This window comes from Nematostella vectensis, chromosome 2, assembly GCF_932526225.1.
Source record: "Nematostella vectensis chromosome 2, jaNemVect1.1, whole genome shotgun sequence".
NCBI classification, from domain to species: domain Eukaryota; kingdom Metazoa; phylum Cnidaria; class Anthozoa; order Actiniaria; family Edwardsiidae; genus Nematostella; species Nematostella vectensis.
This window is the reverse complement of record NC_064035.1, coordinates 14,746,860-14,774,769: the sequence shown is the minus strand read 5'-3', so window position 1 is coordinate 14,774,769 and position 27,910 is coordinate 14,746,860. Positions and strand designations below refer to the sequence as shown.

General features: G+C 40.5%; 1 protein-coding gene and 1 long non-coding RNA gene across 7 annotated transcripts; one reads left to right on the top strand and one right to left on the bottom strand.

Moving 5' to 3' along the window:
- The first annotated feature begins 1,273 nt into the window (after positions 1 to 1,273).
- LOC116604489 lies at positions 1,274 to 20,084 on the top strand. The gene is made up of 4 exons (XR_004291077.2): positions 1,274 to 1,469; positions 11,142 to 11,201; positions 13,398 to 13,495; positions 19,563 to 20,084. It is a non-coding gene; the product is annotated as an uncharacterized LOC116604489 (long non-coding RNA).
- Positions 8,710 to 26,520, bottom strand: LOC5521728 (WD repeat-containing protein 86). 6 transcript variants are annotated; one of them, XM_032366936.2, is made up of 5 exons: positions 26,363 to 26,520; positions 17,804 to 18,836; positions 13,345 to 13,480; positions 10,994 to 11,097; positions 8,710 to 10,688 (listed from the first exon to the last, which is right to left on the bottom strand). In XM_032366936.2, the coding sequence occupies exons 2-5, from the start codon at positions 18,575 to 18,577 to the stop codon at positions 10,572 to 10,574; spliced, it is 1,131 nt and encodes a 376-aa protein (XP_032222827.1). In that variant the 5' UTR covers positions 18,578 to 18,836; positions 26,363 to 26,520; the 3' UTR covers positions 8,710 to 10,571. The 6 variants fall into 6 exon arrangements, with proteins under 6 accessions (XP_032222827.1, XP_032222826.1, XP_032222829.1 ...); XM_032366935.2 differs by lacking the exon at positions 26,363 to 26,520 and adding an exon at positions 24,932 to 25,107; XM_032366938.2 differs by lacking the exon at positions 26,363 to 26,520 and adding an exon at positions 23,577 to 23,884.
- Between the last annotated feature and the right edge of the window lie 1,390 nt (positions 26,521 to 27,910).

Sequence of the window (27,910 nt, the reverse complement as noted above, 5' to 3'; positions counted from 1 at the left end):
CTTACATCCCAGGTAGACTCCCTCTAAAAATGCTTTACGTGCCTGTGTATGATGTTACACCTACCTGTCTATAATGCCATCCTTAAATCCCAGGAAGACTCCCTCTAAAAATGCTTTAGACGCCTGTATATGATGTTACCTGTCTACGAAGCCAACATTACATCCCAGGGAGACTCCTTTAAAATGCTTTAGAAAATAAATTTCAACGTGGCTGTGGTCAACAGCAATTATTGTAGGCTGGAAAAAGGTTTTGGTAAAAGGGTTCAGGATATTAGCATCCAGGAATGGACAGTCATGTGATATTTTTAGGGTAGTCCAACACCAGGTCTCCTTAGTTCAAAGTGGGGATCTATGTTTTTACGAGGGGCTGTTTACACCAATTGCAGATCATTTTAGGCCTATGCACAATACAGGGTTCTCTAAAAAAAGGTGTCATTTACTCCTAGCACACAACAAACTGTTTTTCTGGCACAACCAAACTATGGCCTTGCAGTCACTCAAGACTTAAGGAGTGTTCATACCCTGAGAAATGGGGAAAGGGAAGATTTTGACTACCACACCTTATTTTTCAGACTCCCCTTTCAGTGTAATTTCTTTTTTGCTCTCCTTCCTCCCCAACCCCATTAGTTTCCATTGTTTTAAGTTTATTTAAGTAAGGCTTTTGATAATAAACAATAAAATACTTATATCTTTTCTCTATAGATCCTAATTTTGAATTTTGCACTTACATACTTACCCCATCACTGCTAATGCCATGTGTATGTTTGAATACAGCAAAAAAAAAATAAATTGTGAATGCGAGGTAAAAGTCCTTACCCCGGGGAAGGTACTCCGATATCAAACGGACGGGAATAATCATCGGGATTTTTTTAAAACCCTAAGATGCTAAAGTGGACGTAGTTTGGTTATATTTTAACCCTAAAAGATACTCAAGTGGGCGTGGTTAGGCATGAATTTACCCCCTAAAAGATACCTCAAACAAACGCTGGTTGGTGATCTAAAAACTCCGATTGACACGTTTTTAACGCTTATTCGTGAGCTATGTTAGATGAGCGGTTGCTATAATAGCACCCTAAAAAATAACGAGTTAAAAAAATCTGGGCATTCTCATTTTCACCCCTAAAAGATACCCAAGGATCCAAATATACACCCTAAAAGATACGACGATGATCCCCGTCCGATGGATATAGAGAGTCCCCCCCCCCCCCCAAAAAAAAAAAAAGGTTCACCTTTACACGGGCTGCCTGTGTTACCACGTGACATACATTCCCGCCATTAGCTGATGAGATGCTAACATTCAAACGTGTTGTGTCGTTCAAATGCGGTGGAGTTTCTCTCAGATGTCTACGAAGTCTCTTCCTAAAAGCTGGGTAAACGAGCGTCAGAAATGGCGGTGTTTTATATTAGTGCACGCTGCAGCTCGATTGTCGCATCTTCATAAGCGGAGGAAGTGTTGGAACGCCAGAATGGTAAAGCTGTATATTTGTAGATCTTTGCGCACATTGTGGTTTATAACTTACGACGCTTATTCTTTATATAAATTAACAAATTATGATTATGAAAGGTGATGGACAACATGGTCTATTCATAATTTTGGTGCAACTAGAAATTGTTATTTCACTTTAACTTCTTACTTATTAATGATTTTTACTTAAAATGGGTGTGGATAGATGGATATCCCCCTAGAGGTATCTTCTAGAGGTTTGATACCCTTTCACTCCGGAGCAAAATTGAGAGTCAAATTGAGCTACCAGTCAAATTCAGCTACCGTGCAAATTCTGCTACCACCAACCAAAGGTGGTACGCCTTCTACTGTTTTCAACGATGCAATGCAGTCACTCTTCAGTTGCTGACAACAGTTTTGCTTGTAATTTGCTTAAAATTACAGCATTTTCATATCAGAAGAGTACCATAGGAAATAAGTAATTATAAGTTTATTGGAGGGAGAATACATTCTGTGCTTATGGATGTTTGAAAGATGAGGTTGATTTAATGGAATCACTGATTGAAAAATGAATTTTCTGGCTAATGACCTTAACACTCTCCAATGTGATCATTTTTGCCTACTAAGCTTATTCAAAAATTGTTTTCAGGCTTATTTTAGGTTCCTTGGTCCTGAGAATGTTTTTTTTGGGGGTGTCGACTATTATGAGGATGGGGGAAGCATTTACCTGCCCTCCCTGTCTTCTATGATGCAATCAGGCATGGATATAAGCAATAAAAATACTGTGTTTGCTTGTCTTTATCCGCAGTTTGGTAATTTGTAAGTTTAGGCATTTGTTTACAAATTTATCAGAAATCAAGGATGATATTTTACCTCTTGGATGAATCCTTGAATATTCAGATCTGGTGATGTTTAGTTTGCATTTATTTTGGTTTGGAGTTGGGCCTGTATTATACGGGTATCTGGGGGCTTATAGGCTTATAATTAATGTTCATTTTTATCTTATACAAAACAAATAAACATTGATGGATCCCCCCTTGAACCTGATATCTATGCCATGGATTATTTTCTCCCTTCAAAAATCACACAGCAAATTGGCATGTGTGTTGTTGTTGAGTATGACCCCTAGACATGGCTATAGTAATTGATAAATGTGACCCTTAGACGTGTATACTATGACCCCAAGACATGAGTGTAGTATTTAATGGTTACCACCCCTAGACATGGTTGTAGTAGTTGATCAGTATCACCCCTAGACATGGTTTTAGTAAATCAACTCATGACTACCACCCCTAGACAACATGACGGAAAAACATGACGTGACGCTTTAAATAAGCCCATTTCACATCGAATAAGGCGGATAATTTCCCTCAGTTCTTAGAAGCTTAAAGCAAACAAAATATCAAGTGCGACTTTTTTTAAATTGATGCGACTTTTTGTAAAGTGACATTGGAATTTGAGCTTTTCGTCTTTGAGCTGATACACAGAGCAATGATGATCAAGGAAAAATTATCTTAAAAAGCCAAAATCTGGTTATGTGCACTTCAGCCTCACATTATTTGTGTTTTAAAAATCAGTCTGTAATACATGGAACCTATAGCCACTAAAGAAATTGTGTCTTCTCTCTCCATCTGGAATTGCACGTTTTCCAGGTTTTTCCGTCATGTCCCCCTAGACATGGATGTAGAAGTTGATGACTACCACCTCTAGACATAGATGTAGTAGTTGATGACTACCACTCCTAGACATGGATGTAGTAGTTGATGACTACCACCCCTAGACATGGGTGTAGTAGTTGATGACTACCACCCCTAGACATGGGTGTAGTATTTGATGACTACCACCCCTAGACATGGATGTAGTAGTTGATGACTACCACCCCTAGACATGGGTGTAGTAGTTGATGACTACCACCCCTAGACATGGGTGTAGTAGTTGATGACTACCACCCCTAGACATGGGCGTAGTAGTTGATGACTACCACCCCTAGACATGGGTGTAGTAGTTGATGACTACCACCTAGACATGGATGTAGTAGTTGATGACTACCACCCCTAGACATGGGTGTAGTAGTTGATGACGACCACCCCTAGACATGGATGTAGTAGTTGATGACTACCACCCCTAGACATTGGTGTAGTAGTTGATGACTACCACCCCTAGACATGGATGTAGAAGTTGATGACTACCACCCCTAGACATGGATGTAGTAGTTGATGACTACCACCCCTAGACATGGGTGTAGTAGTTGATGACTACCACCCATAGACATGGGTGTAGTAGTTGATGACTATCACCCCTAGACATAGATGTAGTAGTTGATGACTACCACCCCTAGACATGGGTGTAGTAGTTGATGACTACCACCCCCAGACATGGGAATAGTAGTTGATGACTACCACCCCTAGACATGGGTGTAGTAGTTGATGACGACCACCCCTAGACATGGATGTAGTAGTTGATGACTACCACCCCTAGACATGGATGTAGTAGTTAATGACTACCACCCCTAGACATGGGCGTAGTAGTTGATGACTACCACCCCTAGACATGGGTGTAGTAGTTGATGACGACCACCCCTAGACATGGATGTAGTAGTTGATGACTACCACCCCTAGACATGGGTGTAGTAGTTGATGACTACCGTCCCCAGACATGGGTGTAGTAGTTGATGACGACCACCCCTAGACATGGATGTAGTAGTTGATGACTACCACCCCTAGACATGGGTGTAGTAGTTGATGACTACCACCCATAGACATGGGTGTAGTTGTTGATGACTACCACCCCTAGACATGGATGGAGTAGTTGATGACTACCACCCCTAGACATGGATGTAGTAGTTGATGACTACCACCCATAGACATGGGTGTAGTAGTTGATGACTACCACCCCTAGACATAGATGTAGTAGTTGATGACTACCACCCCTAGACATGGATGTAGTAGTTGATGACTACCACCCCTAGACATAGATGTAGTAGTTGATGACTACCACCCCTAGACATGGATGTACTAGTTGATGACTACCACCCCTAGACATGGATGTAGTAGTTGATGACTACCACCCCTAGACATGGATGTAGTAGTTGATGACTACCACCCCTAGACATGGATGTAGTAGTTGATGACTACCATCCCTAGACATGGGTGTAGTAGTTGATGACTACCACCCCTAGACATAGATGTAGTAGTTGATGACTACCACCCCTAGACATGGATGTAGTAGTTGATGACTACCACCCCTAGACATAGATGTAGTAGTTGATGACTACCACCCCTAGACATGGATGTAGTAGTTGATGACTACCACCCATAGACATGGGTGTAGTAGTTGATGACTACCACCCCTAGACATGGATGTAGTAGTTGATGACTACCACCCATAGACATGGGTGTAGTAGTTGATGACTACCATCCCTAGACATGGGTGTAGTAGTTGATGACTACCACCCCTAGACATGGATGTAGTAGTTGATGACTACCATCCATAGACATGGATGTAGTAGTTGATGACTACCATCCCTAGACATGGGTGTAGTAGTTGATGACTACCACCCCTAGACATGGATGTAGTAGTTGATGACTACCACCCCTAGACATGGATGTAGTAGTTGATGACTACCATCTCTAGACATGGGTGTAGTAGTTGATGACTACCACCCCTAGACATGGATGTAGTAGTTGATGACTACCACCCATAGACATGGATGTAGTAGTTGATGACTACCACCCCTAGACATAGATGTAGTAGTTGATGACTACCACCCCTAGACATGGATGTAGTATTTGATGACTACCACCCCTAGACATGGATGTAGTAGTTGATGACTACCACCCCTAGACATGGATGTAGTAGCTGATGACTACCACCCCTAGACATGGATGTAGTAGTTGATGACTATCACCCCTAGACATGGATGTAGTAGTTGATGACTATCACCCCTAGACATGGATGTAGTAGTTGATGACTACCACCCATAGACATGGATGTAGTAGTTGATGACTACCACCCCTAGACATAGATGTAGTAGTTGATGACTACCACCCCTAGACATGGATGTAGTAGTTGATGACTACCACCCATAGACATGGGTGTAGTAGTTGATGACTACCACCCCTAGACATGGATGTAGTAGTTGATGACTACCACCCATAGACATGGGTGTAGTAGTTGATGACTACCATCCCTAGACATGGGTGTAGTAGTTGATGACTACCACCCCTAGACATGGGTGTAGTAGTTGATGACTACCACCCCTAGACATGGATGTAGTAGTTGATGACTACCACCCATAGACATGGGTGTAGTAGTTGATGACTACCACCCCTAGACATGGATGTAGTAGTTGATGACTACCACCCATAGACATGGGTGTAGTAGTTGATGACTACCACCCCTAGACATGGATGTAGTAGTTGATGACTACCACCCCTAGACATGGGTGTAGTAGTTGATGACTACCACCCCTAGACATGGATGTAGTAGTTGATGACTACCACCACTAAACATAGATGTAGTAGTTGATGACTACCACCCATAGACATGGGTGTAGTAGTTGATGACTACCACCCCTAGACATGGGTGTAGTAGTTGATGACTACCACCCCTAGACATGGATGTAGTAGTTGATGACTACCACCCCTAGACATGGATGTAGTAGTTGATGACTACCACCCCTAGACATGGATGTAGTAGTTGATGACTACCACCCCTAGACATGGATGTAGTAGTTGATGACTACCACCCCTAGACATGGATGTAGTAGTTGATGACTACCACCCCTAGACATGGATGTAGTAGTTGATGACTACCACCCCTAGACATGGGTGTAGTAGTTGATGACTACCACCCCTAGACATGGATGTAGTAGTTGATGACTACCACCCCTAGACATGGATGTAGTAGTTGATGACTACCACCCATAGACATGGGTGTAGTAGTTGATGACTACCACCCCTAGACATGGGTGTAGTAGTTGATGACTACCACCCCTAGACATGGATGTAGTAGTTGATGACTACCACCACTAAACATAGATGTAGTAGTTGATGACTACCACCCCTAGACATGGATGTAGTAGTTGATGACTACCACCACTAGACATGGATGTAGTAGTTGATGACTACCACCCCTAGACATGGATGTAGTAGTTGATGACTACCACCCCTAGACATGGATGTAGTAGTTGATGACTACCACCCCTAGACATGGGTGTAGTAGTTGATGACTACCACCCCTAGACATGGATGTAGTAGTTGATGACTACCACCACTAAACATAGATGTAGTAGTTGATGACTAACACCCCTAGACATGGGTGTACTAGTTGGTGACTACCACCCCTAGACATGGGTGTAGTAGTTGATGACTACCACCCCTAGACATGGATGTAGTAGTTGATGACTACCACCCCTAGACATGGATGTAGTAGTTGATGACTACCACCCCTAGACATGGATGTAGTAGTTGATGACTACCACCCCTAGACATGGGTGTAGTAGTTGATGACTACCACCCCTAGACATGGATGTAGTAGTTGATGACTACCACCACTAAACATAGATGTAGTAGTTGATGACTACCACCCATAGACATGGGTGTAGTAGTTGATGACTACCACCCCTAGACATGGGTGTAGTAGTTGATGACTACCACCCCTAGACATGGATGTAGTAGTTGATGACTACCACCCCTAGACATGGATGTAGTAGTTGATGACTACCACCCCTAGACATGGATGTAGTAGTTGATGACTACCACCCCTAGACATGGATGTAGTAGTTGATGACTACCACCCCTAGACATGGATGTAGTAGTTGATGACTACCACCCCTAGACATGGATGTAGTAGTTGATGACTACCACCCCTAGACATGGGTGTAGTAGTTGATGACTACCACCCCTAGACATGGATGTAGTAGTTGATGACTACCACCCCTAGACATGGATGTAGTAGTTGATGACTACCACCCATAGACATGGGTGTAGTAGTTGATGACTACCACCCCTAGACATGGGTGTAGTAGTTGATGACTACCACCCCTAGACATGGATGTAGTAGTTGATGACTACCACCACTAAACATAGATGTAGTAGTTGATGACTACCACCCCTAGACATGGATGTAGTAGTTGATGACTACCACCACTAGACATGGATGTAGTAGTTGATGACTACCACCCCTAGACATGGATGTAGTAGTTGATGACTACCACCCCTAGACATGGATGTAGTAGTTGATGACTACCACCCCTAGACATGGGTGTAGTAGTTGATGACTACCACCCCTAGACATGGATGTAGTAGTTGATGACTACCACCACTAAACATAGATGTAGTAGTTGATGACTACCACCCCTAGACATGGGTGTACTAGTTGGTGACTACCACCCCTAGACATGGGTGTAGTAGTTGATGACTACCACCCCTAGACATGGATGTAGTAGTTGATGACTACCACCCCTAGACATGGATGTAGTAGTTGATGACTACCACCCCTAGACATGGATGTAGTAGTTGATGACTACCACCCCTAGACATGGGTGTAGTAGTTGATGACTACCACCCCTAGACATGGATGTAGTAGTTGATGACTACCACCCCTAGACATGGGTGTAGTAGTTGATGACTACCACCCCTAGACATGGATGTAGTAGTTGATGACTACCACCCCTAGACATGGATGTAGTAGTTGATGACTACCACCCCTAGACATGGATGTAGTAGTTGATGACTACCACCCCTAGACATGGATGTTGTAGTTGATGACTACCACCACAAAACATAGATGTAGTAGTTGATGACTACCACCCCTAGACATGGGTATAGTAGTTGATGACTACCACCCCTAGACATGGGTGTAGTAGTTGATGACTACCACCCATAGACATGGGTGTAGTAGTTGATGACTACCACCCCTAGACATGGGTGTAGTAGTTGATGACTACCACCCCTAGACAGGGATGTAGTAGTTGATGACTACCACCACTATACATGGGTGTAGTAGTTGATGACTACCACCCCTATACATGGGTGTAGTAGTTGATGACTACCACCCCTAGACATGGATGTAGTAGTTGATGACTACTACCCCTATACATGGATGTAGTAGTTGATGACTACCACCCCTAGACATGGATGTAGTAGTTGATGACTACCACCCCTATACATGGGTGTAGTAGTTGATGACTACCACCCCTAGACATGGGTGTGGTGGCTGATTAGTACCACCCCTAGACATGGGTTATTTATTGATAAGTATTCTTCTCACAGTGATATTTTTATTTTCAAGAAGGTATGAAACTACTGTTATGCTATATTATGTGAAGATGTAATATTACATAACAACCCATGTACTAATAAATAATTTAGTGCAGCTATATTGCTATTTTTCAATAAATTATGAAAACTGCAAGCATTATAGGTTAATAACCTCAAAACACCTAAATGCATAAAATCCCAAAATTAATTTTCACACTAAATATTTTTTTTTATTTTCTAAAAAAAAAACTAGATGGAATATCACTGATATCTTTGGTTTAGAGCTCCACTTCTTGCATTCAAATACATGCTTCATCGAAATGTATTGATGCTACTAAAATACAGCTACTTTTTGTATATAGAACCTACATATCTACAGAGCAATGATATGTAACTTCTTTAACGCCAAAATGATTTTAGATATAAAATTAGTTATGTTTTAAAGACTCCATAAACTACAAGCACTACGGTTCTAGTGCTTATATCTTGAACACCAATATGAGTCATAGGCAAATGCATTACTTTAAAGGGTGATGCAAGGTCAGGAGGAATGTGGCCGGGTTTCCTAAAGTAAAGGAAGAATTTAGCATTACAAATTACCTTCCTGCTGCCCTTGCCAAGGCCCTTCATTTCACACTTGTGTGCACCAACATACTACAAGTATGTACAGAGCAGCCCAAATTAAGGGCACATTTTTTTTACTCATGATTCTGGAATAAGAATGATTAGAATAGAAAAAGCGCACGTTCGTTAATCCCGCATTCCGATTACGGAATGGAATGAAGGCCATTCCACCCATTCTGCTGCCTGTAGCAGAATGACTCAAATGCCATTCTGAACATTCTCTACCATTCATTCCCATCCCATAATGATAGGAAAAAAACGCGCCCTATTACACCTACAGTGGATCCCATTGACGTTATTCATGAAGAGAAAGATGCTACGTGCTCAGAGGCATTCCTTTTTCAAAAAATTTAGGATGTAGATATTTCAAAATGAGACATAACTTTTAAAAAACTTGTAAATATCTTTTCTCTTTGACAAGGTGAATGGGATAGACTGTTTATATTATTTTTATAGATATTATTGGATAATGTTGCAGGTTTTTTTAACTTACGACACTTTTAAATCTTTGGGCTGATAAGATAATTGTTATCAGGGGAAGATCCAGTGCAGAATGGCAGGATTTAATAAGTTATTTGGTGGATTTCCCTCGACTTGTTTTTTTTTTTTACGTTTTTAATATTAAAGGGGGGGGGGGGGGTGACCACTGGATCTGCCACTAATTTCTGTCATCATTCAAAAGAGATTTCCCATGTACATCACATATTTTGAGAGAAATTCAATGTGAAGTCTCTTTTCAGGAGAATATTTAGATGGCTATCTCTAAATTTAAGTTTTGTTTCTTGGATACTCTTGTAATCCACCAGTAAAGTAAACTATCGATTGATATTTGTGGTGTGTCAGGAGTTGGCCTTAAGCTTGATCGTGGCTGTTATTCATCAGCATATCACTAAAATGTTCCCTGCGATTCTCCCAACAATGAATGGGCATCATAAAAACAAACATGTTTGTTTGAATTGTGGATGACATCATGCAACCAGTATAGTGAAGTTTGTGATTTACCAATTCCATTCCATTGGTTTTTATAAATATGTCATAGTAGGGTTGCGATCTTCATGTTTGTTTGGTATGCAATTGTCAAGTATGACCACCCACATACACTATCCCACTAACTCTAATGAATTTAATTTGGTGCATCTACACCTTGTTGTCGTCCATTTTGTGGCTTGTTGCCTCACTATAAAACATGCAGAATTTACCAAATGCACTTTCTTGTTACAAATCATCAAGCAGCTTCTTTCTTATTTAACTCCATTCTCTTTAGTGTATACATCGTCCTCGTCATCACGGAGCTTGGTAGCATCCCAAATTCTCAAAGTTCTGTCATAGGATGCAGTGTATAGCTTGCCTTTGCTTGCCTGTGGAATAAACCAATTCTAATTTGTTAAATGCAAAGTTTAATAAAAAATCTTACTGGTCACAACAGTGGCTTATCTTGATATTAAGGGGACCCTCAGGACTACTGTATCTAATTGAGTGTCCATAATAGTAGGAGTCTTTATTATTATTTGCCTTCAGTTATTTCTTTGTATTTCAGTGCAACCAAATTTTATTTATATGACCATAAAAATGAGATGTCCATCAAACAATGTATTCAAAACAGGAGCATTAGAAATAAACTGAAACATCACTGGTAATCTCCTAAGTACCTGCACAAACTTACCACTAAACAGTTGATTGCACTCTCATGCCCCTTGTAAGTCCTTTTGCAAGTACCAGACTTTGCATCAAAAACCTTCGCAGTACCATCACCAGAGCCGGTAAACACTGTCATGTAAAAATAAAGTTATAGACTTCTTTTTGTATTGTAGGATATGATCACGCGAGAAGCATTGTATCTTGACTGGCTTTGAATAGCATGGATACAGGAGGTACATATTAAATTGTGCAATGCATTAGCTTTCTAGCAAGCTTATTAGGATTTTCTATGTTGGAAATCAAGAGGGTGTGTAAGTGGGGTGTAGCTAGAGGTGTGGAAATGATGTATAGCTAAACAGATATGGCATGGAAACATGTAGATGGAAGGTGTGGTTTAGCTAGTTTGGTTTGCTGAGGATTGGTTGCTAGATGGGTGTAATAGAGTGGGGTTGCTATAAGGGTTTGTTGGGTAGGAAGGGGTGACTTGATGAGAGGATAGATGGTTGAGTTAATTAGGACAAATTGCTAGATGGGTATGGCAAGGATGTTCATGTAACAGGAATTTTATGTAAGCTATGTACATTTAAATGCAATAACTTGAGGTCAACTACATAGATCAGGTAGCAAGGGGTGGATAATAGTGTGTGATGGGGAGGGGTAGCTAGATGAGTGTGGTAGGGAGGGGTGGCTAGATGGGTGTGGAAGGGATAGACAGCTAGATGAGTACGGTAGGGAGGGGTGGCTAGATGAGTGTGATAGGAAGGGGTGGCTAGATGAGTGTGGTAGGGAGGGGTGGCTAGATGAGTGTGGTAGGGAGGGGTGGCTAGATGAGTGTGGTAGGGAGGGGTGGCTAGATGAGTGTGGTAGGGAGGGGTGGCTAGATGAGTGTGGTAGGGAGGGGTGGCTAGATGGGTGTGGTAGGGATAGGTAGCTAGATGAGTGTGATAGGGAGGGGTGGCTAGATGGGTGTGGTAGGGATAGGTAGCTAGATGAGTGTGGTAGGGAGGGGTGGCTAGATGGGTGTGGTAGGGATAGGTAGCTAGATGAGTATGGTAGGGAGGGGTGGCTAGATGAGTGTGGTAGGGATAGGTAGCTAGATGAGTGTGGTAGGGAGGGGTGGCTAGATGGGTGTGGTAGGGATAGGTAGCTAGATGGGTGTGGTAGGGATAGGTAGCTAGATGAGTGTGGTAGGGATAGGTAGCTAGATGAGTGTGGAAGGGAGGGGTAGCTAGATGAGTGTGATAGGGAGGGGTGGCTAGATGGGTGTGGTAGGGATAGGTAGCTAGTGGGTGTGGTAGGGATAGGTAGCTAGATGAGTGTGGAAGGGGGGGGGGTGGCTAGATGAGTGTGGTAGGAAGGGGTGGCTAGATGAGTGTGGTAGGGAGGGGTGGCTAGATGAGTGTGGTAGGGAGGGGTGGCTAGATGAGTGTGGTAGGAAGGGGTGGCTAGATGAGTGTGGTAGGGATAGGTAGCTAGATGAGTGTGATAGGGAGGGGTGGCTAGATGAGTGTGATAGGGAGGGGTGGCTAGATGGGTGTGGTAGGGATAGGTAGCTAGATGAGTGTGGAAGGGGGGGGGTGGCTAGATGAGTGTGGTAGGAAGGGGTGGCTAGATGAGTGTGGTAGGGAGGGGTGGCTAGATGAGTGTGGTAGGGAGGGGTGGCTAGATGGGTGTGGTAGGGATAGGTAGCTAGATGAGTGTGGTAGGGAGGGGTGGCTAGATGGGTGTGGTAGGGATAGGTAGCTAGATGAGTATGGTAGGGAGGGGTGGCTAGATGAGTGTGGTAGGGATAGGTAGCTAGATGAGTGTGGTAGGGAGGGGTGGCTAGATGGGTGTGGTAGGGATAGGTAGCTAGATGGGTGTGGTAGGGAGGGGTGGCTAGATGGGTGTGGTAGGGATAGGTAGCTAGATGGGTGTGGTAGGGATAGGTAGCTAGATGAGTGTGGTAGGGATAGGTAGCTAGATGAGTGTGGAAGGGAGGGGTAGCTAGATGAGTGTGATAGGGAGGGGTGGCTAGATGGGTGTGGTAGGGATAGGTAGCTAGATGGGTGTGGTAGGGATAGGTAGCTAGATGAGTGTGGAAGGGGGGGGTGGCTAGATGGGTGTGGTAGGGATAGGTAGCTAGATGAGTGTGGAAGGGGATGGGGTGGCTAGGTAGGTGTGGTAGGGATAGGTAGCTAGATGAGTTTGGTAGGGAGAGGTAGCTAGATGAGTGAGGTAGGGAGGGGTGGCTAGATGGGTGTGGTAGGGATAGGTAGCTAGATGAGTACGGTAGGGAGGGGTGGCCTGATGGGTGTGAAGCTAGATAAAGGTGTAGCTACGACATCGGTATGGTAAGGATTATACATGTAAATGCAATAGCTTGCGATCACTTACTTAGACCATCCTGCACTACCATAGCTCCAATACAATGTTTGTGTCCTCTGTAGGTCCGTGTGCAGTCCCCAAACTCCACAACCCAGCATTTCGCAGTATGATCAGCTGAACTGGAGTACATCAGCTTATTCACCACCTGAAATAGTAACAGGTATGTGAGTCCAAAAATGGGATAACACCACCTGAAATAGTGACAGGTTTGTGAGTCCAAACCTGGGATAACACCACCTGAAATAGTGACAGGTTTGTGAGTCCAAACCTGAAATATGAGCAACTAAATTATTTTTACATTCAACCTTGAAAAACTTGAACAACTTCTGACTTAAACCCCTGCTCTTTTTTATCATTTATGTCTCCCTTCATGTAAGAGTTAGCAGGGTTCTACTGTATTGAGATTTGAAATACTTTTAATAGTAAGGGTTACCATTTATGCTTCTCTCGCAGAAATATCCCCCATTACAGGCCTATACCCAGGATTTTTCTTGGGGTGGTGCGAAATCCGAAAGCGTGGACCTATTTTTTCATGGGGGAAGGGGTGGGGAGGGTGGTGAGTTTTCTGATTTTAATGCCATTGCAGTATCTCCATGGTAGGTTTATCATGGAATTTGGCTAAAAAAGTTAGACTTTTGAAGATTTATTACTTACCAGAGTGATCAAGAGAGCATAAGACATCTTATGCCCTCTTGGAGTGATCAGAATGCCTTTTTTGTCTACTGCACTTATGCTTTGTAGTTTTGTCTACAAATAGCACATCTTTTGCAAACCAGAAGTGGACATTCAGCAGTTGTGGGGGATGGGAATGCACCCCTGCACACACACTCCCCCCCCTGGGTACAAACCTGCATTGTTGTTCTGAAGCATTGAATACTTTCATTCTTATTGGAAAAAAACACTCTTTCCATCTTATTAAGTTAGGGTTATGATAAATGATTCTCTGGAGGAAATTTATCCCATTTTTGTTGATCTGAAGTTGAATGCTTTTATTCTAACTTGAACAATACCTATTCCGGCATCTGGTAAATTGGATGTTACAAATTTACTAAGTGTACTGTTATGATAATCAAAATATTTCCTGTATAACCATGTTAGGCTGTACATAGCAGGATGTCCGTTATAGCCGAGGGTATAGCCTCAGCGGAGGTTAAAGTGTGTCCGTAGTAGCCGAGGGTATAGCCTAAGTGGAGGTTAAAGTGTGTCAGTAATAGCCGAGGGTAAAGACCAAGTGGAGGTTAAAGTGTGTCAGTTAAAGCCAAGGGTAAAGCCTCAGTGGAGGTTAAAGTGTGTCAGTAATAGCTGAGGGTAAAGCCTCGGTGGAGATTAAAGTGTGTCAGTTATAGTCGAGGGTAAAGCCTCAGTGGAGGTTAAAGTGTGTCAGTAATAGCTGAAAGTATAGCCTCAGTGGAGGTTAAAGTGTGTCAGTAATAGCTGAAAGTATAGCCTCAGTGGAGGTTAAAGTGTGTCAGTTATAGCCGAGGGTAAAGACTAAGTGGAGGTTAAAGTGTGTCAGTAATAGCTGAGGGTAAAGCCTCAGTGGAGGTTAAAGTGTGTCAGTAATAGCTGAGAGTATAGCCTCAGTGGAGGTTAAAGTGTGTCCGTAATAGCTGAGGGTATAGCCTCAGTGGAGGTTAAAGTGTGTCAGTTATAGCCGAGGGTATAGCCTCAGTGGAGGTTAAAGTGTGTCAGTTATAGCCGAGGGTATAGCCTCAGTGGAGGTTAAAGTGTGTCAGTTATAGCCGAGGGTATAGCCTCAGTGGAGGTTAAAGTGTGTCAGTTATAGCCGAGGGTATAGCCTCAGTGGAGGTTAAAGTGTGTCAGTTATAGCCGAGGGTATAGCCTCAGTGGAGGTTAAAGTGTGTCAGTTATAGACGAGGGTAAAGCCTCAGTGGAGGTTAAAGTGTGTCAGTTATAGTCAAGGGTATAGCCTCAGTGGAGGTTAAAGTGTGTCAGTGATAGCCGAGGGTATAGCCTCAGTGGAGGTTAAAGTGTGTCAGTTATAGCCGAGGGTAAAGACTAAGTGGAGGTTAAAGTGTGTCAGTTATAGCCGAGGGTAAAGCCTCAGTGGAGGTTAAAGTGTGTCAGTTATAGCCGAGGGTAAAGACTAAGTGGAGGTTAAAGTGTGTCAGTAATAGCTGAGAGTATAGCCTCAGTGGAGGTTAAAGTGTGTCAGTAATAGCTGAGGGTATAGCCTCAGTGGAGGTTAAAGTGTGTCAGTTATAGCCGAGGGTATAGCCTCAGTGGAGGTTAAAGTGTGTCAGTTATAGCCGAGGGTATAGCCTCAGTGGAGGTTAAAGTGTGTCAGTAATAGCCAAGGGTAAAGACTAAGTGGAGGTTAAAGTGTGTCAGTTATAGTCAAGGGTATAGCCTCAGTGGAGGTTAAAGTGTGTCAGTGATAGCCGAGGGTATAGCCTCAGTGGAGGTTAAAGTGTGTCAGTAATAGCCGAGGATATAGCGTCAGTGGAGGTTAAAGTGTGTCAGTTATAGTCGAGGGTATAGCCTCAGTGGAGGTTAAAGTGTGTCCGTAATAGCCGAGGGTATAGCCTCAGTGGAGGTTAAAGTGTGTCAGTTATAGTCGAGGGTATAGCCTCAGTGGAGGTTAAAGTGTGTCCGTAATAGCCGAGGGTATAGCCTCAGTGGAGGTTAAAGTGTGTCAGTTATAGCCGAGGGTATAGCCTCAGTGGAGGTTAAAGTGTGTCCGTAATAGCCGAGGGTATAGCCTAAGTGGAGGTTAAAGTGTGTCAGTTATAGTCGAGGGTATAGCCTCAGTGGAGGTTTAAAGCCGCATTGTCACCAGTTTACTTCCGGAGGTCCGACGGAAACCTCAACCGTTAAAAGACAAAAGAATCTATTAGAATCCGAGATGTTAAAACAGGCCATCCGCTCTAAATTATCAATCACATCCTCGAAGAAACTTCCAATAGACACACTGCTTTCAATATTTTGAAATATTTTTCGCGTTTTTCGTTAAAAATCATCGGATATTGTTAGGTAATCGACCGGAAGTAAACTGGTGACAATGCGGATTTAAGTGTGTCCGTAATAGCCGAGAGTATAGGCTCAGTGGAGGTAAACTTATGTCCAAGGACGCCCCCTTAAGAGCTCTGATGAGTCAGCAAAATAATATTTTCTCCGAATTAGAATGTGCTCATGCTATTGTGACATGCTGTTGTGTCCTTCAATTTTCTAGTACCAATTTGTATTTAAATTTTCAAAAATATTATTATTGGTCAAGGTCCAAATTGAACATTGTTTAATTACATTTCATATTGCCTTTTGATCGATTTCCATCTGACGTTTTTTCGCGGAATTACATTTACAAATTAAATCCCGTTATATCTCCTATAAAATCTCACAACTCACAAGAGAGCTTTAATCTGACCATAAAAACAAATAGACGGTGTGGGTGAAGCTCAATGGGCCTAAGTTTACATTATACATTATATCAACTCTTTTCGTACGGGACATGGAACAATTCGAGCAATTAAATAAGTTTTCCACGGATCGATTATTTTTTACTTGCTTTTCACTCATCCTAACATATTACCTTTAACCACAGTATAAATCATTTGCCGAGAATATAATAAAACATTAACCAGTCAAACACTGAGCGTCACGTTTAGGCATAATAATGGGCTTCAATAATTTATGTTGAGAGGGAGAAACCCAAATTGTTTCGTTTTGGTTCATAATAAGCCCCAAAGAGAAAAAACTGACCTCAAATAGTGAGGTAATAGTCAGTCCAGGGCCGAGCACTGGAGATTAAGGAGAAGGACTAAAATAGCGTATTGTCCTGCCTGTACTATAATAAATGGCTCAAAATGATCCTTGTCTATTGTTTCACTGATAAGTGTTCTCGAGTTTTCTTTGACGTTTATTTTTTTATTTCTTATTCGTCTCAGGCGCTGCAATTCTTATAAAAGAAGAACAACGCTGTCTATAAACGCGTAATCATAGCAAATCCCCGTTAACTCATAACTAATGTTTGCCTTTCCAACATCGGATATTCGTAGGTTACCCAAAGCTCTAAGCCGAGACATTTAACTATCAATCTTCCGTCTGCAGGGCCCCGAAGGTCGCCGTGAAGCGACAGGAGTATCTCTAGCAACGGTTTGATAAAGGGCTCGCCAATACACAATTCATTCGTAGAAAACATCGAAATTACTTAAAACGCACCGGAGGGAAATTAGTTGCGAATAAATAGCGGTGAAATGAGCGTATTTACAATGATTTTAATCGAAGGGACAATCTGTGTTCTAACGGCAAGGAATTTCAACCACAGTCGAAGCTCTATAGATAAACCTTGCGGCAATCATGGTTCTATTTTTTTTTTTTTTTTTTTTTTTTGCTTATATTTTTCGTTGGGGGTTGAAGGGAACACCTAGCTACACTAACCTCGCATAAAAGCGCAAACACGGATAATAATATGAGATAATATAGGAATATGGAATAAAATAAAGCCTACCTGAATGCAAATAACAGAAGCAGAATGACCTTTGAAGGATTTCAACGGCGAATAAGTGTGGAGATCCCACGAACGAATAGTGCTATCGCTGGAGCCTGTGAACAACAATCTGCCTTTGCCATCGACAGCCAAGCACAGAATCGCGCCTTCGTGCCCCTTGAAGGTATTCATGCACTCATTCGAGTTCATCCCCCAAGCTTTGGCCGTGTTGTCGGCCGAGCCAGTCACTAGAATATCATCATTATTATCCAAGTCAATGTAGGTACCGCGGTTAATCTCGGACGGGACGAAAATCAACGGGTAAACTCCGCGTTTGTGCCCTTTGAAGGTTCTCACACACTCGCCCGTGTCGGCCTGCCATAGCTTGGCCGTCTTATCATAAGAAGTAGAAAACAAGAAATCACACACATACAGCACTCGGTGTACAGTCGAAGCGTGTCCCTTGAAGACCTTTATGCACCGGCCTGTCTCTAAGCTCCATTTGCGGATGGTCTTGTCAGATGCGCAAGTGAACGCGTACTTATCCGAGGCACACACACCGTTAATATAGCCGACATGGCCTTGTAGTTCACCAATTGTATCCTCTGTCCGCGTGTCCCAGAGCCTGCCGGTTTTGTCCTCCGATCCGGTAACGATAGTCTTGCCGTCGCTACTTATACACATGGCATTAATACCCCCTTCGTGGTGTTCTAGGGATTTTATGAGGAAGGTCTTATCTTTCTTCTTGTCCCCCTTTTTGGTGCATCCGCTGCCTTTCGAGCTTCCAGATCCCATATTGGCAGTCTGGACCAGCCGAGGTTGTTAAAAGGCTGTTGATTGCGCGAAGGCTGACCTCTTTAGCTCGTACTGCCTAGCCGATTCTCTGTTTCGCTCGGCTATCTTTCCTGGTAGTAGCCATACGAGACAGGGTCACTTTGACCCTTAACTCGCGTGATTCCCGAGTTTCCCTTCGTGCGATTATTTATCTCGACTTTGTGGCTTGCGAAAACCAAGTAGCGATGACCCTCGGCGGCGCGCAAGGCCGAGCTCAGCTCTGTAAATTGACCAAAAGGCATGTATTAAAATAGGGTAAACACCAAACCACTATTACGCTTATTTAGTTTGTGTTTCCCGGAGTAACAAGAATTGTAAATGAGCTCGGAATAAATGCCCTCAAATTACCTTGCGGTATCCATGGTGAATAACGCGCTCTAATTGGTCGTTTTTCTCAAAATATTGGGAAAGTTTTCCCCTCTGTCAGTTATATGTGACGTCATGGAGAAAGAGCTATTACTGTGATTCGGAGTTCCTGTCGAGAGAGATTTCCACTGTTCGCTCGACAAAGATATAAAAAGACCTTATACAAAAGCCGACTTTGAATCGCATGTACCCAAATAACATGAAATATGACAATTTCCTTATATTGTGACGAAATCGCTTACCTACTGACATTTTGACGAGAGCAAATGTCGTTTTTGAACTTACATAATGCGTCGAAGTCGTTTCGCTTTTATTAATTTGTAAGTCCGGTAGGTTTTTAGATTAATTCGCCTCGAGGGGAAATTATGTAAAGCCTTGTCTGGTTGTTTGAGTTCAAGTCCCTCTCTCCCACGTGAACTAATAATCAATAATACAGCCCCCAAACTAAAACTATAAAACGTCTCAATATATTTATTTTGGTCTCTAAAAACAGTGGAAGGTCAATAAACACATAACTACAAAAGAGTTGCTATTATCATTTACTTTTTTTCCATTCATTTTTCATTTCTTTCTCTTATAGGCGTCATTATTATTATCTTCAGAGAACAAGAGAATGAGAAGAGGAAATACAACCAGAGAATAATCAACGTAGAGATGGGAACTTTTACACCACTAGTTTTTGGCACAAATGGAGGCATGGGGGTAGATTGTAAGAACTTTCTAAAATCCCTTGCAGAAAAACTGTCTATTAAGAACGGCGAGGCTTATGCCAGTGTAATCTCTCACGGATACGTATCGAACTTTCTTTCGCAATTTTAAGAACTGTTCACAAATGTCACGTGAGGTTCAAGATTCCCGTTCAAATCACGCGATGTTTTAAATGATAATGATTTTATTTTGCCCATAGCAGATGTTATGTAAGACCGCCATATATATATATATATATTTTTCTATTTTTCTCTTTCGCATAATTTTTTTTACTATTTTTAATTTTTTTTAATATTTTTAAATCTTATTGCTATCAATTTTATAAACAAATTTTTTGTTAATCATATTTTAGATTATGTTATATAGTGAATTTTAATAAAATTTATTATTTTATTATTATTGTTATTATTATTATTATTATTATTATTATTATTATTATTATTATTATTATTAATATTATTATTAATATTATTATTATTATTATTATTATTATTATTATTATTATTATTATTATTATTATTATTATTATTATTATTCGTGGTTTAAGAATACTCTCTGTTGTCACATGAAATAGAGGGGGATGTAACATGTCGTTATTATGCGCCTTTAGAGATAAAGTCAGGGTATTGCCTTATTGGAGGTCCAGCTTGTTATTGCTTTTATTTGCCTGCTTTGTGTAGTGAAATTTAATGTCGCTATGTTAAAACCAAAGGACATCAAGTATTCGTAAATATCATTGTTCGTTTTCACCCACGGCTCGCAATCGAAGTAGTTTCTTGTGCTCAGCGGGGCTTAGAACTAAGTTATTTACTGAGAAGTGAAAAATGTGAAATTCGAAATTCAAGAGCACGCATGGTAATTTTTCCTTGCTTAGGGCTGAACTTGAAAACGTTCCGTATAAAACTATTTGTTCCAAGACATTCTGTACCCTGTCGATAAAACAGAGCAATCAACGCCTAATTCCCTTCTAACTAACTATTAAATATATACTATTCTCTGAAATGTGAACGTTATAAGGATATGCGTCTCACCCGATGTTGTCTGCCGAGTCAACTGATTACTTAACGGTAAACATGGCGAATTAGTTTATGCTTCTAGCAAGCCCACTAAGAGAGACGCAATGCATATTACCTGTTATCTACCTCGAGAGATTCGTTCCAGTTCACCAAGCCCTGGCCGTTCGGCAAATCCCCACTGCCGATATAACGAAAGCAACCCAAGGACTCAAGGTAATACGCACGCGCTTTCATAAATTCGGCTAAGCATCGTTGGCGGCTTCTACATTGTAGATGATGTGTCTGTCTTATCGCTAGCGGTCCGCGCTCAATGCCAGGTGCCAACAAAAATAGATTTGTCTGCAGACCTTACTTCACGTATTATTTGGATGCATATTTTGACATTGCAAAGTTTTTGCATAATTATCGCCACCTATTGGTCAAACACCTGCCGCGCGGGTTGCGACCGGTCGCCCTATACCGTAGGCTGCGCGACCAGAATGTTCTACTTCATGTGGGGATTTACTCTTGTCAAATCAAGCTCAATGTCGATAAAAGCTTTTGGCAGTCATGAAGGCGTCGCAAACCACTCGCCGACAATTCAAGCTCTCGTCATCGCAGACCGATTTTGTCTGATTTCCCTACTAATGTTTACGTTCCGCTTCTATAACAGTACTCGTATTATGCTATTTTAATTATTTGGCCATGATTCTCGCCACGATAAGTCATGCCATTAACTCAGCCTAAACCCGCAGCCCTTTAATGGCCGCACTTCGCACCGCTGGCACTGTGTTATTCCTATTAATGTCCTGATAATATCTTATTTAATACCTTAATCCTAAAAAGACATTATGGTATGTTGTGCCCCTACTTTAGCGATGAAATGCTCTTCCAATAGTATTTTTTAACTCTTTGCTCTCGGCCGCTGATTCAAGATTAGGTTAACTTTATGCTGTGTAGAGGAGCGTCTTAGTTTTAGACGCACTTATCGGGAAACCCTTATCTTTTGTGTGTGTCTGATTCTCACTACCACTTGTAAGCCGAGGAGGAATGCATTGTTAGAACTATCTCTTCGGATTGAAGGACTGCCGTCCAAAGTGTCGATTCACAAGGTGTAGGATTTCTAGATTTTATTTTATATGATTTTATGGCGGTTCACAGAGAAAAATATGTACTAAATATATTCTTTTGTTTGCAATTGAACTTTCAATTCAGTAGTTTATGTCATCTTAATTCCCTGCAGCGTTTAAAGCTGATATTCCTATTTAAAATCGAAAGCATCCTTTATATTAAAAGTTTAGAAATTCCAGTACAATTTAGAAATAAAGTCGTTTGCAATACTTAATGCCATTATTTCGCTTTCACTTTTAATTTTCTTATTTAATTCCTAATTCCTTAGATTTGATAAAAGAAAGATTAACTTGATTGGATCATTCGGAGTCTATCGAGCAGCTACCGTCCATCTCTGTGGTCGCCACCTATCCCTCTTTTATTGTCTCTATCTTTTAAGAATAAAATGTAAAAAAAAAAACTCAAATGATCGGCGCGTCATTGCTATCTTTTGCCAAAAGTTAGGCCATAACACTAATCCCAACGGTAAGAAGTAAACAGGAAATTTTCAGTTAGAAAGATGTTCTTACCCCATTTCCATTGCCGCGATTGCTGTTAGGATTTTGAGTATTATAAAAACCTAATCGAAATATAGAAAGTGATCATTAGAAATTGTACTGCTTGGATGCTCGGATACAGCCGATGCTTTCGAGAAACAGAAATGTATTATTAATCTTTAATTGCCTTTACCTGCTACATAAAATAATTAGAATAACAAATTTCCCTACCGGTAAGAGTAATAAAGGGTGATTAGAATCTAAATGGTTGGACAGTCTTTTCGCAATCCAAAAAAACTTGGTCCAACCATCGCGAAGTCAACCGAAACATAGTTAAAAACGTTATCTCTCACCTTTTACTCGAAAACCCCTGACTGGAGCGCACGGGTGCGGCTCACTGGCTCATGGTTTTTGTAAAACGGAGAAGATATGGTGAATAAGAGTGAAATGTATTAAATTTAGGGAGAGTTAAGTAATGATGTTTTTAATCGAAAAGGCGTTAGGAGCAACCTTTTTATTAATGTTTTTGAGTGATTTTTAAGCACTGAAGAAGTCTTATTTAAGACGAGAATCTTTAGCTAGCACAGGTGATTATAGAAAAACTTGAATAATAATTCAGGGCTTTTATATTTGAATGTGTATATCACTTTGGCAAAACAAAATAAAAAGTAAGAAAACAACCATAACAACAGAAACCATAAAATTATAAAAGGTGTATCATTTATGGAGTATCTGCTTGAATTATTATTTTGTTTAGTCATTTCTGAGCTTGATACTATTAACGGACATGAGATGTGATGAAGACACAAAGTATTTGTACCAAAAAATAACATTTTCCGAATCTTTGTCAGTAACTAATTGTTTCAGCAGATGTTTAACTAAGTATAATTGACGTTGCTTTGTTTTTTCGAATCACCCATACTTTTGTAGGCTGATAATTTTTCCATTCTGTCATGTAGCCTTGAAAAAAATAATGCTGTCTTAAAAAGGTGTAAATCTGTATTCTTGAGAAAATATCAGAGCCTTACGTATCCAGTAAGATTCAAAGTGTAAACGCCCTATTTTCAGCCAGTATCTAGTACGTAAGTGTACATGGAAAAAACTCCTCGCACGAGAAAAAATATTAAACAAAATTTTAACCATTACAGCGAGCATATTTCTTTTCTATTTGATGCCGTGGGAATGTGTTCATTAAAAGTTAAGATTTTGATTTTATTCTTTGATGTGTCCATGCGGTATATAAGATAAGCAAACAAATAAACAAATAGAGTACGAAGTATTTACCTTTGTTCTTCACCTTTTTTTCAGTCAGTATATTCATATACAGTCTTCGTTTGTCTAAAGATATATAGAGTAGTATTGCGCACTAAAATACGGAAATCTTACACAATTCCTTAAATTTGCAATATAATGCAATGAAGTTAACCTCTCTCATCTCTCCACATTAAGCAAACAATAGCAATCTTGACAGAATGTCTCCAAAAGTCTTCATATCTCCATGGCGACCGGCAAAGAGATCAAAATTTGGACAAGGACTTTTAACGTGTCTCTTTTGTAATCAAACCAACATTTCTGAGAGGCAACCCAGGGTGTCAACCCAAAGTTGAATAGAAGTAGTTAAGAGTACTCATGCGCTCGCTGCTATTGGATAAAATGACAATGGCTTTGTCATGTTACTGGTTAATTTTGTAATGTCGTAGAACCGACCACACTAGAGTATAAACAATTTCCTTTCGGATTTGATTTCTATACAAACTTTGGAAGGTTGCTATGAATGGCGTTTTCTGCTGTGCTCTTTTGTTTTGCTCGTGTAATGACGTTTCTTTGGTCTGGCAACCCAACTTGTAGATGATCTAGACACTGATAATTCGCCTTATGGATAGGGCCAATTGAAGGTTGTTTTATTGCATCATGCAAATTAAACATTTTAGAAAATTGGAATCATTTTCACAGTCTTTGTGTGTAACATTGAAAATTAAATTTTTATTATTTTTATTCTTTTACAAGATAGAGCAAATATATAAAATGAGATTAGGGACTCGAAGGAAACCGAATTTATCGGCTCTTTTTACTTGCAATCTTTCTTTCATAATGTAATGTATTTCGATGGATCATGTATGCAAGGTTTACTTCACTTCTTTCATTTTCTCTTTAATCATGCAATCGGTACTATGAACCTTAGCCCAGACCTCAATATCGAGACTTCAACTGATATAATACTTTAGAAAAGATAAACGATAAACGAAGTGACAGGAAGAAGGACGTTGCTAGTGATTAATGCCCAGATGCCTAACATGTTCCTTCCTCCGTCTTGCTCGTCTTAGTCATATCTTACTAATACCGACGACTACCGACTTCTGGACAATATTTCATTTCTAGATGAGCATGAGATTTTAGAGATGACTTCTCCAATTGTTAGTATTTGTACTATCCAAGGTGTTTTACACATAAATTATCTATTTGAAATTGTTTTCCTTGATATCCTTTTTACCTTTTGAGTTACCATAAACTCAAAAGTAGTTTTGGTTGGTATTGTTTATAGTTTTTTTTCTATTCACTAAGTCATGTAAAGGTTTGATAAGGTTTGTTCGTCCATTCCGTCCAATTCTGCATGAAATCTTTTAGTTCACTACACTCACCGTCAATCCTTAGCTCGTGTGGCCCTTCAAAGCTGATTTGATGGGCGACTTAATGCTTGCAGTCTTAGCCTTAGTAAATTCAATGTATTAGTGATCCGAACACAATCTGTCCACCGTGTTCATAACATAATACCAGCATATTCCATTTTTAACCTGATCCTTGAATTGGTGCTATTTTTACATCGTGAATGAAATTATAAATCACTCGTTGTCACCATAACAATTGTTATCGAGTGTTATTGATGTTTCCTTGACGTCATGTTTTTCCCTTTCACCAATCCTTGAGGGTTTTTTTTAAAACTCAACCAAGACGTGAGTTCTTGGCGTCAAGCTTTTGCGTCATCGTCTATCCCTGTTTCTATGATGTATTAATAAGCGAAAGGAGTAAAGGAAAGGCATTTTTGTGTTGCCTTTATGGTTTAATAGGAATCACTAGCTTTACTATATTTTTAAAATATTTTCTTTTCTTATTTATCATGAATATGCAGTAAGGTGCGATTTTACATTTGGAGTTAAGGTTGTGACATACACGGTGTATATCCTTATTAGAGTGGTGATTGCCGGTCTCCTATAAACGTGATCGTACCAAAAAGTGCGATTTCTATGGCTGCAGGCAGGTACTAAGTACTTTAAAATTCTCACGTTTGAAATCCATTGGATTTCACTGCGAAGCATAAAGCATTTCAGCTTTTTGTTCAGTAGATATCTGTGTTGATAATTTTCATGCGAGTTCGGGCGTGGCTAATGTCTGAATTTAGGAAAGGTAACATTTTTTCCGACCAATTTTTTTTTCTACCAGTTGGGTAGCTGTCGATTTGCTTTCTTGAATTTCACCCTGGTAGGTCGCTAGTACTTATGGCATATCTACTCATGTTTTACTAACGCGCAACATTTTGATTGTTTAACAAACATAACCGTTGATGCAGTATTTCGCTCATACGTGCGTTTAAAGTAGCACCTTCATCTATTTCCTAAAGTATTCGATACCATTCTTGATTCTATTTGATGACACCAGCTGCGTTGATTATTGCAGAAAATTTATTTGTATAACGAGGGTAGAACAAAAATAAGGTCGCGTTTTGTGCTGTTTTCTTTTGCACAGATTATATGAATTGAATATCTTTTCACGATAACGATATGGTGTTAAACCCTTTCCACCTAATCCCGAAAGTTGGTTTTACTACCATTGTTTATCGATAAGAATCGGTACGAATATGTGTCGAGGATCCAAATATTAGAAACAGCCGTCATCATTGCAAACGTCGCTTTTTCTTCCCCGACGTTAACATAAATAGTTACTATTTTTTTCAGGTCTCGTTATAACTTTATTGAAATTATTGGACTATTTTCCGTTTGCTAACCCAGCCAGTTCCTTCTGCTTATCATTGATGTGTCGAAGTTTAAAAGATAGAAAGAAAGAGGATTTCTTACCAATATTGGCAGGACGATAACCCGTTCGGCCCTTGCTGCACAAGCGAACTTGAATCACTCGGTAACGATTCTGATTGGCCAATAGTCGTCTGCCAAAAACCCTGTTATCTTCCGCGGAGCTAGTTCAAATGATAAACTTGAATTCTCGCTGGCCTAATAACAGGAACCTAGCCCACAAAACATTTTAATAATTTAAATAACAACTGGGGTGTTTAATTCCTATTGTTCTCGGTGGTCCAGGTTTTGTCCACTCACCAGGTCGCCCAGCCACCGGAATACAATGCCGTTGTTTATTTACACTAGTTTTAGCTACCATTGTGGTTGTGATATTCAACTTTGTGGTTTGTTTTCCACAAATATTTTTGCATTGATAATCAATTAATCTTTGCAAGCGAGTATTTTTATGCGTGGAGAATATCGCCATATGCTCGGAAGTCTTGATTGTTTATCTTGATGGAATCTCTGGAACGTGATCCCCCCGCAAGTTTCATTTAGATATGTATAACGCAATGTTTAGATGAAGATAAAATGTCGGTGCCATTAGCATGGCACAATAGTGCGGCTTTCTATCCTGATCATTCACTATTTAGAGCTACAAAAGGGATGTTGATTGTAAGGTTTCCTATTTTGTTGAAGTGAACGAAATGGAAAGCGAGAGGGAATAAAATATGGACTCCTTCAAGGCATTAATAATTAAGAAGTACTTAGCCGTAGATGCGTTATACCGTAGCATCACACAGAGCTCTGTTTTTTGCCTCAATATGACTTTCACGCGATATTTTAAGAGCAGCTTAGGACCCGATTTCTCTCCCCTCTGATGGTCATTTTCGGCCGTCCGGAAGTCAATAAACCGATTTCTACTATTGCGGGTTAATTAAATGTTGGTGTGTTTTGAAAACAACGTGAGATACAAACATATGTAATTTATTGAAACCTCAATCGTCTGTTTTGAATACATATTGTGAGTGCTTAATGCATGCTTAAGATTCTTAGGTGATCTTGAAATAAGTTTTCATTAATAATTGCTTTGCGTTTTTACTATCTTACGTAAGGGTAGCGGTTGTGTAGTAAGCGTTTCCGTGAGTTAGAATGCGCGAAAATTGCGGTCGAACTCTTTGCCAGGTCCTTCCGGGGAAACGCTTGCAACGCAAGGCTAGGGAAGTTGAGGGCAGTTCTTCGTACAATTCCTTTGGGCCGGTGTTTGCGAGCAATTACATGAGCTGTCGTTTTAGAATACCACCTTGAGGTGTTTAGCCCTACGCCCGAGAGTATTTCTTGCTTCCTACCTACTGTAACAATTACTGTAAATAAGCTATAGATTCGCTATTGTAGCTGCTAGCATGTTAATACATCAATAACTTCAAAGCTCTTCAACCCTTTTTTTCCATCGCTTAGAAGAAAAAGTGATGAGAAGAATCTGACATTTTAAATCTATTCCCAATCATGAGCCGAACATAAAGTGTTGAAATATAAAGAAGTAAAAAATATATAAATAAACAGTGATTATAATATTTTCTATGGATAAATAGGTATCTAAACGTGTATAAA

What these genes read in the sequence shown, in the direction of transcription:
- LOC5521728 (XM_032366936.2), bottom strand. Translation starts at nt 18,577, where the DNA reads ATGGGATCTGGAAGCTCGAAAGGCAGCGGATGCACCAAAAAGGGGGAC. An exon ending in CTTCTGTTATTTGCATTCAG is followed by an intron (nt 13,481 to 17,803) that starts GTAGGCTTTATT and finishes TTACTATTTCAG; the next exon opens with GTGGTGAATAAGCTGATGTA. An exon ending in GTGCAATCAACTGTTTAGTG is followed by an intron (nt 10,689 to 10,993) that starts GTAAGTTTGTGC and finishes TTTATTCCACAG; the next exon opens with GCAAGCAAAGGCAAGCTATA.